The sequence below is a fragment of the Macrobrachium rosenbergii genome, chromosome 31, assembly GCF_040412425.1.
Source record: "Macrobrachium rosenbergii isolate ZJJX-2024 chromosome 31, ASM4041242v1, whole genome shotgun sequence".
In the NCBI taxonomy this organism is placed as follows: Eukaryota; Metazoa; Arthropoda; class Malacostraca; order Decapoda; family Palaemonidae; genus Macrobrachium; species Macrobrachium rosenbergii.
This window is the reverse complement of record NC_089771.1, coordinates 24989181-25007142: the sequence shown is the minus strand read 5'-3', so window position 1 is coordinate 25007142 and position 17962 is coordinate 24989181. Positions and strand designations below refer to the sequence as shown.

Genomic DNA, 17962 nt, shown 5'->3' with positions numbered 1-17962 from the left:
AATGCATACAATATGAATAACATCATCATTTCCCATACTATCAACACGAACAGTTCATGCTTCTATTTGGCTAACTATAGTATAATCTCTTACCTTATAAGCAACAGCAATATGATTTCTTCATTTATATTTCTAGGTACAAATAAATTTGTTCCACTATATTTCTGTGGCTTCCATGGGCTCTCTCCAACCTTAAGGCTTGAACTACTGCGACTTTTTTCATCTGTAAAAAAAAACATTAAAATTGTATATTTAAAAAAAATATATATTAATTAAGAGTAATTTTTTCTAAAAATAACTTCAAGAAAACAAGTCTGATACAATCGTGTTATAAACAAATATGCACCAAGCAATATTTGAGGGACAATCACTTAAAAAGTCTTTATAAAAAATATCACGTGCACACACATTTTAATCAAATGCAACTTTTGGCCATAACTAACATGTGTTGGACTTCAAAAGTTTTGTCTTCACTTGTCCTTTGACAGTTTATATAATGATCTTGAGCAACAAGTTACCACTACCCACGCATAAATCAGAGAGATTCTTATAGCATACAAGTGGTGTAACCATTACAGCAGCAACAGAGACTTCCCATTTATCAACTGTGGCGATGCTTCATGTACAGTATAACTGTACATAAAGAATTGAATGCTGGGTAATAACTTACATGTACACTCCAAAATAGGGACATTTAACAAGGATATTACGTACCTTAGTTTAATCAAGTACATACACAGCTGTATCAAAACTTTGTTTATAAATCTATATGCATACAAGACTACACTTTTCAGCAAATGAAACAACTTTAAATAATGTAAAGTTGGTGCTGTTACTAAATGATATAAAGCACAGTACAACAAGCAAATAATCTGCTGTGCAATAAAATATTCTATACAGTACTTTCTTAATAAAAAGTAAAAAAAAATGTCATTTTATGAAACAATAAAACCTAAACACATACAAACATTTACAACTAAAGGAATAAACTTGAATTCTGTAGCCACTAACCTTACAAAGCAGCAAAACACTGACTTTTCACTAACTGAAAATAAAGCTACCCACCTAATGATTTCATACCCTGATTAGGAGCCTTGTATGCATGTTCTGAACAACCTCTGAGAAGAACCTCCGCTAACTGACGAGCCAAGGTGAGACGAAGGTGCTGGGTCGCAGTAGATTCCACAGCAGATAGCATGTTCCTGTAAATGAAAAAAACACATCTTAAGATACTTGTAATCTTTTCATTTTCCTTAAAAACTTTAATTTAAAATAAAAAATTTAAACTGTCAATTTATCCAAGCATAAAACAATAATAAAATAGCCTTTAAAGTTTTCCAGCTAATATATAAAAGAAAATTCTATTATCCAAAGATCTCTACCAAGACTTCTATTACACATCACTACTCTTGCATACCAAGAATTACCGCTATTATCATGCACCATTAGCTAACAAAGATTAATGTGTCAAATCTGTTAAGCATATACTGTAATATGAAATATTTCGACTTAAAAAGATAAAAAAAATTAATTACTATATTTTATACAGTACTGTACATAACATTTGGGATCGACTGTTGAACATGTCATAAAACTTTTGTAAATATTTTAAATTTTCTCATCACCATAAGGTAAAACTATCATATTTCAGACTTGCCATTTACTGTTATGCAAAATTATACACATACAAAAGACATTTCTAGTAACTACCACACTGTCAATCTTAGCTACTTAAAAGTGAAACTACCCTAACTCCCATCTCAGTACTTCGTAAAAATTTCTTTACATAAGAAACACCATACTAACTTTAAGAGATATACAGTAAAGATATTCATAGTGCACAGCATACCTATAACGAGTTACAGCTTTATCAACATGACCAGACTTCATGTGAAGAATAGGAGCCCGCTGCAGGGCAGTTTCGAGGATAACTCCAATCTTCTTGTTCTCAACACCATTAGGAGGTAAGGGTGAGTTTGATCCTAAAAGTTAAAAAGAAGAATTACAATCACAAACAATAAAACAGATGATGATTCAAAATTAAATCCTGCAACATAATTAAGAAAATATTAAAAAATCTTAATTTTTGTTCCATAATTACAAAACTTTCATGTTACTTTTGCTATGTGGTGCAGAATAGTGCTGTAATAGCCTAGAATATAGGCTTGAATGCAAGAAAGGCTTCAAAAGTCTTCCTCCCTGATAAGCATCCCTCCACTATATGAAATTTCCCTTGCTATGTGACCTCTAGGAACTGGGGGTACCTGTCAGGGTAAGGGGGGGGGTGATAACAGAAGCCAGGAAAGACTCATTATGTTCTTTAAACCATACTTCATAATCTTTCTGTACTTCTAGGCCTGTCCTGCAGAGCCAAAATAAAGCTTACCATCTACTAGAAAAATAACAATGCAAAAACTGAAGGAACAAGTATATAAAATTTTTTTACAACTGTTACAGTTGGGATTAGCTTCTGTTAACTTCTATGTTAGAAATAAATGGAATACACTAATTTAACATGAAATTAGGAACAGTTAAACAAAAGTTAGATTATTTTTGTTAATTAACCCAATTCATTTAAAAGCACAATATAAACCACATAAAAGCAGTGAATTTCCTAGACGATACTAAACAGAAGATTCAAGAAATGAATACAAAAATAAAACACTAAAAACAATGCTTAAATTGAAAAAAAATTATCACTTACGTACAGTATTATACCGTATTCCCCTACTGCAAAAAGACTGTTCACGTGCATTCTACAAATTGTGTTACAGGGATGTCTATCTGAATTCTAGGGAAAGTGGCATTTTAAAACTTGAGATACCTGTTGTGTTGGCCGATGGCAGTGAATGCAGTGAGTGTGTGGAAGGTGTAGACGTTAATTTATCCTGCTCTTGAAGATAGAGCAAAGTTAAATCTCCCGCCAATTCAAAGCACCTAATCATTTTTTCTACTTTCTCTGCTCTCTGGTACTTAGAATTGTTGGGCAAAGGGACCTTCTCTGAACAGAGACCTGAAAGCATAGAGAAATACATGGTAAAACCTGACTTTATCATATTTATAAAGCTACAAAATATTACCCGATGTTGCATGCTAACAATGCGTTCACTACACAAAAGTGTGCTACATGGAATGAAATATGAAATTTAGGCCTAGGGCCAAGCGCTGGGACCTATGAGATCATTCAGCGCTGAAAGGGAAATTAAAGCAAAAAGGTTTTAAACGTGTACCAAGAGGAAAACCTCGCAGTTGCACTATGAAACAACTGTTAAGAGAGGGTGGAAAGTAAGATGGAAGAAAGAGAAAATGAATGGAGGTACAGGAAAAGGAATGAAAGGAGTTGTAGCTAGGGGCTGAAGGAATGCTGCAAAGAAACAAGTGATGCAATACAGTGCACCACATGAGGTGCACTGACGACACTACTCCCTTTGGGAAACAATGTGCTGATAAACAACCTAATAGTTTCTGTGGCCATTAGTGTCACCCTATACAGCTTATTACTTTCTGAAATACAAAGGTGTCTAATTCAACAGTTAGTATAGTAGATTTGTTCTGTTACAAAGTCAGCAATACCTAATACGAACAACATAAAAGCATCATCACTGTGTAATCATACTGAGACCCCTAACACACATTAAAAAGTTGACGAAGGAGACTACCAAAAGATGCCTCTTCTTACATGAGATTTTATTACTGTAGGAAAAAAAATGTATTAAGAAACAGTAATGAGCATTTCAAAATTACAATGTACAGCAGAAGTGTTGATGAATATAGAAAAACAGTTTAGCACAGAATAAGACCTGGACATTTATTTCACTGATAAAAGACCAAAGTCCTAAAAATCTAGAACATCACTATAAAATACGCCAGAGGAAAATTTAGTAACAAAATTCTTTAAATTCAGTTAACCACAGCTACTATGACAGAGGTATCCTTGGTAACAGAAAAAATACCAAATGTACAGTGTACTTTATTTGTATATTTTCTGCTATACAGAGCACCTGAATTGTCTGCTAACAGCATACAGTTAAAATAAAGGTTTTGGTGCTACGAAGACAATGGATTGTACAATACTTGGTGCATATACACTACCAATACACGTTACCCTGTGCAGTTAAATCCTAAAATGGCATTATCACATTTAATACATTACCAAGAAAATGTCAGGTGAGTGTTGTTGACTGCACAATGTTAATACTATTAAATAATGTCCAATTTCTCCTTTAAGGAGTTAGATGTGTGTTCTCTCCATTGCTTTGTACACTTTCCGATAGTTTATCAGACCTAGGTTTTCTGTACTGTATGTACTTTATGAACTATTTTCTGACCTTTCCCACTGGTTTTAGTTCTACTACTTTCATATTTATTATTTTTTCAAATAACAGTTCAGCTTCCCTCTCCTCAAAGGCCCAGCCCTCTCAATATTTAATACGTAGGTCTATTTTCCAGCCTTCGGACATCTCTTCGCAACTTCATTTGTAACTGATCTTTTCTATTTAATCTGGCATTTTGTAATCACAACTCTTCAAAATCTTCTCCCTTTTATTCTTATGAAACAGTGTCTCCACTTATGGGAGATGTACACACCTTACCTATATATTCAGAAATTTTTGCTTTGTCCACTAATGGGATATTCTTCTTTGTTAGTTATTCAGCAATCTCTTACCACCTTATCTAGGCTGTTATTGCATTATCTTACAACTCTAAAAGTACCCACCTTCACAATGCAATTGGTGTTCGTAATACATTTTTCACTTAATGTTATTTTCAGTTGTAGTTTCACACAAGAATAAGTTCTTAAAAACAATATGTCTAAAGTATTAACGGGTTTTGGAAATTTTGACTGATGCATGTTTATCTATCATAAGGTTATAGGATCTGAAAACAACTTAAATCTTTGCCCCAAGGTCTCGGGAATCATTTCAATCTCTTCGTTTCTGTTACGATCATCGCCGTATTAATGAGATTTCAAGGTTACTATGTTACTTCACAATCTGGACATACATTGAGGATTTCTGGTCATCTGTCCTGAAATTTTCCATGATACCAAGTAACAAATAACTTCGGACTACACACACATTCTCTTACTCAAAAATCACCTTGGACACTTAAGCATGCTGTACTGTGTTTATTATGCATACGATGCATTTTTCATATGAATATGTGAGCAGTTATACATACAATGCAACTATAAGCCTATAACCGACTAAACAAAAGCCTCTATGAATACTACAACTGTTCATGGCACAATTATGTATGAAAAAGTTACCATCAGACACGTTTGATTAATAAAATTCTAAGGCTGCTTCCTGGCTAATGCTGACTTATAAAATAAAACCATTCAATGTAAAAACACATTTAAAAAGGTAAAATCCATACATACACAAGCTATTTTGTATTGTAAAAAATCTGAACCCATTTTACCCTATAATGAAAGGATTTTTTCAATTAAAATGCACTACAGCACACAGGTTTTTGTCTCATTTTTTAATATGGCGCTCGTGAAAATGATACCCAAGCAATCCCAAAGCTACCACTCTTGAGTTTTATCATTACTTGATAAATGTTTCATGCAAAATTACATTCCAAATATTCTGAAGAGGAGTGACTACCTGCACTAAAAAGTTAGTTAGGTTTCTTCTCCAAAGCATTAAAAACTCAAAACATGACTATGACTAAAATTTATCATGCAAATGAAATTATTAAATATGATACAAATTGATCAAATCTTGAAAATCACTTTCCTTAACATATCAAGATACTGTAACAAAAGTCTATACTAGGTCACAAACTCAATGACTCACTTTTCAATTCGAGATTTACCTAATACTCATAATTCTAACAACTACATCAAATCTTCCTTGTATGTCTGTTGATTAGATCTCTTTATTCATACAACAGTAAAAATATTAACTACAATAACAGTACCGAAGTTAATAAAAATTACCAAAAATAATTTAATTTAATAACTTACCTTCAAAGAAGCCCATTTATAACATATACACATTCTTCTCATATTTATCTTGCTCAAATGCAAACCAAAGGTAAACTCTCGCTGAAAATACAACTGTATGATCAATCTAGTTCCAATGAAATCTGCACTTCACCTAAGACAGGCAAGCCTAAACAGCAAGTCAGCAAGAGCACTGACTACCATCTTCAATACCTGGGCATGATTTTCTTATCCTGATAAATTACTGTGCACTTATAGTAACTTGATACAATGGCACAACTTTAGAATACATTTGCTCTACATACAAGCCATTGCCTAATACAGCCTTTGAGGGTGACATATTCCCCTCAAGCGTGGTAAGAACCTCATATCCCTCGTCTATCCAGTTTGATGATTTACTTTATCTCAGATGTGTGTGAACCCAATGTGAGGGAGTAAAGGAGACCTTGGTTTAAGTCAATATGTATCTTTAAAACATGAAATTCATTTCAAATAATAATTACACAACGTCACAATACTGTACAAGACACAAAACATGAAGTCTCTAATTACTTGAGAAAGTGACTGCAATAGAGAACAGCTTTCCAACTTGATGATGTCATCATGCAAGACGGTATTATACCTGAACCGGTCACGTTATGAACCTACTTGAGAGTTTATATCCTGTTTCAGGCCTTGCTAGCTTGAAAGGTCAGACAAGGAATTCAACAGATTGGGAAAAACAGCAATGGATGACTATCTTTAAAGTAGGACACTATGAGTTCCTACTGCTCCAAAGCCATGTCTTTTAATCTGCTGATTGATCAGTTCATGGGACTTTGGAGAATTATTCATTAATTCTTTCCATCTTCTTACAAAAGCTGTCTGTGAAAGAAGCACAAAAGGGTCCCATGGTATTTTTTCTGATCACCAGACAATTCTAAAAAACTATAAAATATTCATAAATTTTACTTTCCTAACATGACAGGTCCCTCTTTGAGAGGAGTTAACAGCACCTTATTTTGCAAACATACAAGGGTCTGCAGAAGGAATCATCCCTGTGGAGGGCTGTACATAAAACCAAACAAAGTGAAAGTTAAAGTATATGTGCATATATATATGATGCTGGCTGGTATACATCTAGTTTGAATGGATATTCAACTGTTATGATGCCATCGATACCTTCAACACTTAATTTTCTTCATCTAAAGTTTTTACACTAAGATATAATTCTATTTTCTATTTACATTACAATACCTTGCCATTTTATCAGATCCTTATATCAGCTACTCAGCTCTCACGTTTAATATGCATCTGTGGAAAACTTTCTTCACTTCTCATATTTGCATATTTATGAGTTATAATAACTTCTCCAGATCCTTAAAAATTAGACACTTTGTAAGTTAAGTTCATTATAACACCTTTTGATAGAATATAGGAAAAAATTCAATAAAATTTTGCAACGACGCACTTAACATGTTGTCAAATGAACCTAACACATACATACCTATTTACTGTTTCAAGAAGGGCTTCCACGAAGCTAATAGCTTCGTGTGACCTCATATATAAGTTCTACCACATCTAAAGCTTTACAAAAGTTGCCAATTAAGCTAACACAAGTTCCTGGTAAATTAAGCAACATGGCTCCTGCAATTAACACGGTCAGTAAGTGTATCACTCTATGTGTCTCTTCTTACTAACAGCCATCAGAGTCAAGTTGTATTAAATGGTAAAGTTACTCTCACTTGATTAAAAAAATCCAATATAACCACCTCCTCCTCCTCCTCCTCCTCTCCCCTCTCTAAAGGGAGCAGTAAACTGTAATATGTAACACATACACATTATTCATTCAATGCATATTAAGATTTTAAATAACAACACAATTTAAGGAGTTTGCATTATGACAAATCTTTCGATAAATACAACATATAATCAACCCAATCAGATTCTATTTGTATAAGCTTATAAAAATGAAAGCCACACAAAAGTACTGTGCACTAGAGATGAAATTGAAGAATTCATGTGCTCATAAAATTCTGCCTTGCAGACGATACACAGAACGAAGACAAAATGCACAAAATAGTGAGTGGTAGTAACTCCTTACACACACTGCCACCATCCCCATTCATTAATTTGAAAATTGAATAACAATTTGCTCATCACAACAGAACACTTCCAAAGCTAAGTAAATTAATCCCTTGGACACACAGGTGCTTCTAAAGACCATACATAAGATCAAGAGTATATACTGCTATTGTGAATGATACTTTTTCTGAAACTAGACAGTCCCAGTTCAGCATCCAGCAACAACTTCTAAAAATTGTGAATAACAAATAATATAAACTAAACCGTCTAACTATTTCTAATAACACAGAGTTAAATTTAGAAACTACAAGCAATGTTTGCTTTCTTATTCGTCCACACAGTACTGACAATATAAATGCACTATACAGCTCAAGGCACTAACCCCTTAGCAGTTCAAATATTAGAAAGATAAAACTTATCTAGCAGCCACACATGCAAGATAACTGAACTAATTCTGCATATTTACATAGACACACATACTGCAAATATGAATGAATATGGTCTATATGCGTAGCTTGAACATTATAATGAACACCTATATCACATATAGAAACAGCTTGAAAAGATCTAGTCTGTACACTTATTTACAAGAATATCTTGCAGGTAAATTAATAGCATTATATGACCTGAAGTGTCAATAAAGTGATTACAGTAGTAGAGAGAATTGTAAAACAAACAATCAGAATTCATCCAAACAGCTTCTGCATAAACAAAACTTGTTTTCAGCACATAAAGATTTATTCAAAATGTAATCATATTCAACTGGAAAACACAAATGGCCAATAACTTGCAAAGCAAGTTCCAACAGAACAAAAATGCCATATGCAAAAAATAATAAGCAATCAAGACAAAAGGAATTAAATACAAATAAAAATATCAAATAAATTCTGTTCAATTTGCATGAATAGCAATGGAAAAAAGTCAGAATAATTAAGATAGTGGTATGCTGTGTTTCTAAAGTAGCACTGTGACCTCTCAAACGTAAGCGTCTGCCTCCACAACACTGTTAGAAAGACTGCTCCACAGTTTTACAACACATGGAAAGTTTCATGACATCTGTTCCCAGATAGTCTGATACTAAAGCACCTCAAAATTTAGTAAATTCTGAAGCCTTGCAAATGGAGCAGCGCTCTCATTCAACAGGCAAGAGACATTCAATTTGATAATAGATGCCTCCTGTAGAACTGGAGCTTATGGACGCAGACCAAGGGATGAAGAAAATCATCATCTCCGGTAATTTCGCAAAGACAAAAGCTCCCAAGAATGCTGCTGACTTAAACAGAGCAATATTCCTACAGTGGTAGAACAGATTACTGCTGCTGTATGTAATAACATAATCCTTGCACATATATGATTTCAAAGCATTATGAAAACAAAATACTGAACTCCAAAGATAACACAAGTTCCATCAAATAATCAGTCAGAGTTACCAATGCAAGTGAATCATAGAGTAGAAATTTGGTATGAGACTGGTTGATCAATAAAGACCTAGTTTTACTGGCATTTTAGCTTCATACCCCAATGCTTATAGCAATTATAATCCATTCAACATCTTTGGTAAAGGAGAATCTTTTCCTTCCACAGGAGTGGGAATAAATGGCTGCAACAAGAGTTGAATCGTGCGCACACTGCAACAAGGGTTGAACCTCATGTGCACACTGCATTATCTTATTAACAAATAATCAACAATGTTGCTAGTACTGTAAATACTATAAATAACAAAACTCCCAGATATCTGCTTTGTACACCACCAGAGATGCTACATTTAGCAGACTATAAATACTATTAATAACAATGCTCAAATACTAACCACAAAAAATAAATGAAGGTCAAATACACAGCCTCTAACATTTAAGTTACCTCAGTCCAGTACAAGTCAGCTTAATGATTAACTTAATGTTGAGGTGAATAAGAATGAATTCACCTCTGAAACCAAAAGTTGACTGACGAAGACATCTAAAACCCAATGTCTGCAATAACCACAACAACAGCACCAACGCTGTCTGCTTTCATTCCCAATGTTTTCTGTATGTACAGTATACAGTAGTTATTATACAGAGCCCAATAATCCCAAGAGCTTATCGACTGGGAAAAGAATGAAGCTTCTACAGTAAAATTAAGGCTTTCAAGTCTGCACCATAAGAACAAATAGATGGAGTACATTTCAGTAACTAATATTATATGTCAATGTTTCTTCTCAAGAGAGGCAAACCACATCAACTTTATAAGTCATTATAAGTACTGTACTTTGTTAATAGTCATTACAGCACTCGACTGACCTTATCAAAATTGATCAACTTACAAATACAATGATATAAAATACCTATACAGAAGTGATTTGTGAGTATCACTCTCTGGTTTAAAAATGGATATAAAAACATTTTCTGTGTCTGTAAGATCCACAGGATATTATTATTTAATGAAAGAAGACATGAAAAAACCATGCTTTTTTTTCGTATTTTATATGTCAACTTGGCTTCAGCATTAGAACGAAGAAATGTAGAAGGACTTCACTCAGTGTGAAGGAGTTAAGCAAAAATGCCAGACCAATGACACTTCCGTAATATAATTACATTCTGCATGTAAAATCAGACAAGCTACTCTATGAACTCAGTCCTATTGCACATACCATGCAAAAAAACAAAGATAACTTGGTGCTAATATTATCTAGGAGAAAAATACCGTGGTAATCATCTTAGATAAAGATAACTCAAAGTTTTAGTACTAAATGATTCTCCCATAACAATAGCTGAGATAAAATGCTGTTTAGTTGGGCACATGTGTACAGTCAAGAGCACTTTGTTTATCATAGTCTGAGAGGAGATAGACTACTGACGATTTAGCCCGGTGTTAGTGCTACAGAAAAATATCGAACATACTATTTCCACTGTGGGCATAAATCCTAGCAGACACTTACTCCCTGACAGGGCTAAACACTGAATTCTCAAGCATGTCACTGAGCACAACCAAACTGCAATTTTATCATATTGGAAATGATGAAAGATAGCATTGGCTCAAAACAATAATGAATGAATGGTCATCTCTATTACATGTCATTTTACCATATCATGCAACTGCAGTTTTAACAGCAAAACAAGTTTATTTTTTTCTGTACAATGTATCCATGACAAAATAATTCAACAAACATGGTACCACCATCATGCATCTCAAAAATAGAAAAATTACTAGTACTGTTTGAGATCACTATCAGTGTCCTACATAATGCTATTCCAAAGTAAATACCATAAAATTCAAAGCTGTTAATTCAAGAAAATCATATCAGGAAAGTTCTCAAATCCCTGAAATATGCAAGAGAAGGTGAGAGAAATATCTGAACATGCCTCTTGGCCAACTAGACTGTCAAGGGGTTGCAATAGAGCCGTCTATAAAGCACTTGTTTCTCCCATGGACTAGTCTACAAGTCTCTCCTAACAAGATAAACTTGGTGGGCAGAAAACATCCCTAGCAACACATATCTTGGTATGCATTGCTAGAACAGCCCCATGGCAAGTTTATCACATTGAGAAATGACTGTTTACAGACCTCAGTCCAAAATACAACAGACAGATACAACACAAACATAGGAAAGCTACATGTGAAAGCTATACCATATTCTTTCAATAAATGATACTTGCTGTTTCTGGGTTGAAGGGCCGAGCATAGTCCTGAAGAAAGTATAGGAAACTCTAATAAAAATATCAATGACATTACGTTAGGCCTACAAGAATAAAACACCTTTCATTGCAAGGACAAATTACACAAAAACAACAGTTACTGTAATACCGTATGATTTGTTCACAGGAGAAAAAATACTATTCAATATGCCCTTGAATTTTGAAAACAAAACAATAACATTACAACATATCAATTCTGAAAAACACATAATAAAAGGAAACAAAGGGTTCAATGGTAATGTTGTACTGTATATATATAATTCTAAACTGTTTAATTTCCACTTACCTAATTTTATACTCTTCTCAGCCATATTAGGCAAAGTGTAACAAATTAACATCATTAAACATATCAACACATGCTAAATCATAAAATATATGGTATAATGCACTAGCATATTCACTACAAGTCCAACTTCCTCACTATAGGAGTCTGATTATCTAGAACTAAGCATTCAAAAACATGAACCGTGACTATTTTCGTCTGCCTGACAAAACCAAATTTACAGAAAGTTGAAGTCAAATGTAGATCACTTTACCTGAAGGTACCATATGCATCTTAGGGAAAAATGTGTTGTGTATTGCCTGAACAATCATATCGTGCTGCACACTGCCTAAAAGAAAACCTGTGCCTATCCAAATCATTTCAATATCCTGTAATACATAATAGTGTTGGTATGTTAAACAGTGTTGTGCTGTAATGTGCATGAAATATTTAATGCATTGCAACATTTGTTGCAAAATGCTGAATTGTAGAGAAACTAAAAGTTTAGGGCAAAATTCCAAGATGCTGGTGTGGTTATTGCACTAATAAGAATTCAAGATTCTGGTGTGGTTATTGCACTAATAAGAATATGTCAGATTAATTTATACTAATTTTAGTTTTATACTACCATATTTGACTGCATACAAGAACCCATTTTTTCCATAAAAATGGCTCAGAGAATATCATCCAGGTCTTATATGTAAAATTAAGGAATCTGGTAGGCTTAACTGGTAACCTTGGGACCAAAGGGCTCCCAATTATTTGAATTTTCAATCAGTTTGCCTGGCTAGGAAAACTAGGCTAAGGAGTGTCTACCCTGTACAGTATTCAGGAATATTAACTAAAGCTTCAGTGTAGTTGATACACAACATAACTAAAACATAAATATAATGGTAAATAAGGAATATGAAGCACTGTTTACAAACAGTATTTAGAAAAAATGAATCTTTAAGTACTGAGAAACCTCTAATAATGAGTACTGTATGATATATAAAATGAGAAATTTAAAATTAAATTTCTATAGCTTAATATACTATAAGTCAGACCAAAGTATTGTAATGTTATACAATGCTCTACCATAAATGGCACAAAAGATTTAAGCTCTGTATTCCAAATTTAGAGACAATAATATGCCCAACACTTATGACAACTAAAGGTTATTTTGCTTTTACTGTTCACTTATCCAGGTAATTTGCATACCCTAAGATGCATGTATGGTATGTATGTATGTATTTGATCAGAGAGAGAGAGAGAGAGAGAGAGAGAGAGAGAGAGAGAGAGAGAGAGAGAGAGAGAGAGAGAGAGAGAGAGAGAGAGAGAGACTTAGTTTTGTCTGAAGACAGTTCAAAGGACTATGACAAGCAAGAAATCTGACACCACTAGTTATGCTAAAAATCTATATATATAACAAATATTTATACATACAGTATCTACATAATTTATTGTTACTGTACAGACTGCAAACAGGCATCTGAATATGTAACAGATATAAAAAAAAGAAAAATTTCACTAAATTTTACACAACCTGTACAGTCTTTGGAATCATAAAAAAAAGTTACCAGTTCAACTGGGTTCTAGGAATTTGTTAGTGGACTTAGTGGTTAAAAATTTTCCTGAAAGCCTAATTTTGCATACTCTTATGAATTTTCTACACAATGTACCCTATAAATTCCATCTAATTATTTCACTTTTCTATATTCCATCCACTGGAATTCAAGAATCTATATTAAAATATTATTCTAATATGGACGTAAAAATGATCTCAATACCTACTGCATGACTTTCTAAATCCAGTGTTACCCTACTCGCGGGAAAACTGCTGAAAAATTGACTAAACACCTCGAAATACGACTTACTTAACCTAATGGTGAGCAGTGGGATCTAAGATATTTTACTGTCAAAATCCTCTATTCTATGTGGGTGTAAAAAAGACGAAAACCTCCAAGAGTAGTTCATACAACTTAGAGAGACAAAAGTACAGAAACTCAAACAAAAGTGCCTTACCCTTGATAGCATAGGACTCGGCAATAATCCTCAGGGACCTCGTAGGAAGAGCCTTTTCCGTAAGCTGGTCAAGCCCCGCTGCAGTCAGCCGTCCGAGAGCACCCTCGTAATCTCCCATTGCATACTCCAGTTTCGAGAGCAGCAGCAAGGCATCAAGAGACACCTCCAACTACAAACAGAACAAAGAAAAGGGTCCCTTAGGTATATTTTCAGCTGACGGTTTTCGTTGAACGTTAACGGGGGTGTATTAAGTGTCCGAAAATGTTAAGAAATGGTAAAATTTAAAGGAACACACAAGATAACTTGAAGGGGGGGAATAGGATGACTCCACACTAAAGGGTAGATCAACGCAGTACTTTTTTGAATGAGACATGAATGAGGACTTTAATTCAATAACCATAAAAAGTGAAATTTAGTACTAAAGTGAACATCACAGAGAGAGATAGTACAGTATATGCAAATACAGGCGACCAACATGATACAAAGGCACACACACTACAGATTTACAATATATAAGCTTGAGCATAAACACAAGCATACAAAATTAATCCCAGCATTCAACACATAATTTAAAGAATATCCTATGTATTACACAAGAAAAGCACAACACTGTGTAGCAAAAAAACTTAAAAACATGAACTACTTTCAAACAATGACTTTACCCTTTTTTCTAATCCCTCTGACACATATTCTTTGACCATCATAAGCTGTGCAGCAATACAGTTTACGACAAGCAGTGAAACATCGACAGACTAGAGCATATAGCCTCTTAAATCCTTAAGACCAATCTTATGGCATACTTTTTCATTGATTTTGATTACAAATTCGCGAGAGATTTTTAATTCAAAATAAATATGGCTTAGCAAAAGCATACTGACATTAGAAACCAAAAACATAAATTTCTAACTGGGTCCTAAATCGATAAGCAATGCCAATTTTTCAACATATTCCTTCCCTGTTTCCTCTTTACTAATGAATACTTTAATTGTATAATCTATCTAATATCAAAGACTTTATCTTTGAAGTTTATTGCAAAAAGGAAATCATAAAACCAGTTACAAAATTACCATTACCAACAAAATAGCAAAAAAATTGTCTTTGAAGCTTGTGAAAAGTAGCTTTATGGAATTAAACTACTTCTCAAGCAAGATGCAAATGTTTCTTCGAATAATGATGTGGATTCTTTTCTGGTTAAATTTCTTCTTGCATGGATGACCCAAAAATGTGATGAAAACCAGCTTTGACTGCCTTTGAATAAAAATAATCCCCTATAAATACTAAATCCAAGAATATTCCCAAGTACTTTTCCCTTTTGCCAGACTAAAATGCACAGTTACTGCTTGTTAATACAATAGATATAAACCATTCCCCAATCAAAATCTACTATTCTCTCAAATGTTCGTATTTTTCTAATGTTGCAACATACTTCCAACTAGCGATTAAGTTAGAATATCAAAACAGCAAAAAACCCTTAACAGCATCCTTAAAATATTTACGAGCAGAAATCTAATATGAATTTTATGCTGTGTCAACAGCACAAACCAGAGCATCACTCAAGACTATTTTCATTCCAGTACACAAATGGCCACAAGATTAAGAATTTACCATGATAGCAATGAAGACGATTCTGATCATTTCCCTGCTCAACTCAAAAACAAAACCAAAAGGTTTAACCATCTTCACTGGTGAACCAAGCTAAAATCCTCAGTCTTTAAATCTAGTACATCTAATTCCTCTCATCACGAATTCTTAACATACTTTAGATGACATTTCTCTTCCTGGTAGCTACCATGGGACATCAGTTCTGGAAATCAAGTTAACTAAAGGAAGACAATACTGCACTGATAACATTATCCAATCAAGAGAAGATTTCATGGAGGTACTCTTTGTATTTCTCAAATTTTCTCATGCCTGCATCAATTATTGGATGTACAAATTACTGCACCTTTGCAAATTAACAGTTAACCAGGATTAAGATCATAGAGAATGAAGCAACGTGAGACTTGAAAAAATACAGAAACAAAGTCATTACTAAAGCACAGGATAATGGCAGTATCAAAGAAGGATTTGGAGAATACACAATATGGTACAATAATGAGCACGAAGGGACCTAAGGAAATAAAATATAAGAGGGAAAAGTGAACATCAGTACCGTGAAAAAAAAAAAAGGAAAAAGTAAAACAGAGAGCAATGGGAGCATAATAAAGAGCAATTAGGCAACAGGACATCTCTTCCCAGGGAAAATAAGACGACCCCAGTAAATACGTAGTCTCTTGGCCTGTTGTGTACTGACATGATAGGCTCCAGTTGGATTAAGATTTGCACTTTGTATATAAATACTATAATTTTTAGGTAATGTAGTGACTACTTGTGATCTATCACTCAATTTTAGTGTGTGGAACTATAGTAACACTTAAGCAAGACTCGTCCTAAAATAGTGTAACTCTGGCCCTCTGCACCAGTAAAGTCTTGACGATAAGCATAAGGACCAAAAAATTTTCTGGAGGACCAAATTGCTGGTAGAACTTACCATATGTTACAAAATGAAGACACAATCATCATCCTATAAGTTCCCCCAAAGAGGACTCAACCAGTTACATAAGGTTAGCCGACTATCAATCTGTGCAACATCTGTTTAAATACCCCAAAACTTGTGTAAATAGCCTCAAGTTAATTCTCTGTTCAAGGAAGGTATTCAGAACATACAAAAACTACAATCAGTGGAAATCTCCTCACTTAAACTCTCTGACACAGATGCGATCCTCCTCAGATATTTAGTGAAAATTATCCAAGGTGTAGCTTGTAATTTACAAAAGAATAAATTAAAAAAGGGGGTCACCAGCAGCTAAGTAAACATGTCAATTTCCTGTTATTACATAAGGATCCTATTCCCTGACAGAAATATGGGCAGAAAATTACGGAGAGCAACTCTAAACACAATACACAGTTTGACTGAAGGAAAATTAAATACAGTAGTAGATGATGGCCAACAATGACTTAAGGTGAAGTTGAAATGTCCTTAGATGTAATAACTGCCAAGGAAGTTTTTGTGGCATGAATTTATTCCTCAGGACATAAATACTAAAGAAATCAGGCCAATAAAATTCAGAGGCTACGAAATCTAGCATTAATTTAATTACACAAAGCTTGACATTTATGGGAGTCTTTAGGTAAAAAAAAAAAGTTAATATCTTGAAAAATGGCTCTCCTTTTTAGCAATGGAGCTATGATCTGTGTGGAGTAATATTTTTCATTACTGGGGCTTAGGAAGGGTCTTCTAATCTGCTGGAATCTCACTGATTCTTTCCTCTATCTCCAAAGAACACATAGGGCTTTTCCACAAGACCAATAAGATGGTCTTAGGACAACAAAGTTAACCATAATTCAAATCTGGAAAGCTTTTCTTTATAAATCTGTACAAAATGCACATATATTAGCATATACAGCTTCTCCTGACATTTGACATTTTCTGTTCAAATACATTTCTCACAGAAGAAAGAACTGTTTCGTTTGACATTTGTCAAAATATGACTCATAATGCAAGTGAATGTCTCTTATACTGTCTCATATCATATGTTAAAATTATCTTAATTAAAAGGTGCTGCTGAACATGTTTTTTTTTCAGACTGTTCCCTTAGGAAGTGTTCTATAGAACTAAGATATGGCTGTGATAAGTTTATCATTGTAGAAAATAAAAGTGAGAGTCAGATTACTTGGCAGATTTTGACTGTTTAGCACCAGTTCCATCCATAAAATGCCAAATACACAGACTTTTACAATACCTCACACAAGGGTCAATACTGAACAAAAATTTAACTCAGGTCATATACACTAGTTTTCAGTGAATTCAAATAACTGATGCACAGACTGACAGTTGGTTAGTTCAAAGAGGGTACCTACAGACTGAGGGGTTAGTACGGTTGTCACTATGGCATGTGTTTCCTTCTGCAATATCCATCTCCAGAAGACTTCTATTAGTCTCAATACTTATCCAGAAGAGATTGA

The 17962-nt window shown here is 33.9% G+C and overlaps 1 protein-coding gene across 20 annotated transcripts in view; it reads right to left on the bottom strand.

The window, feature by feature from the left end:
• The window catches only part of Ttc7 (tetratricopeptide repeat domain 7), a 196376-nt gene that overhangs the window by 165507 nt on the left and 12907 nt on the right, over positions 1-17962 (bottom strand). For 6 of the 20 annotated variants that reach the window (XM_067132463.1, XM_067132474.1, XM_067132462.1 and 3 more), the window contains 5 exons: positions 13958-14126; positions 2825-3013; positions 1850-1982; positions 1081-1202; positions 94-223 (listed from right to left, as the gene is read on the bottom strand). In XM_067132463.1, coding sequence (XP_066988564.1) covers positions 94-223; positions 1081-1202; positions 1850-1982; positions 2825-3013; positions 13958-14126 — 743 coding nt within the window. Of the gene's footprint in view, positions 1-93; positions 224-1065; positions 1203-1849; positions 1983-2824; positions 3014-11652; positions 11683-13957; positions 14127-17962 lie in introns of all 20 variants that reach the window. The other 14 variants (XM_067132460.1, XM_067132471.1, XM_067132461.1 and 11 more) reach the window with 3 other exon arrangements.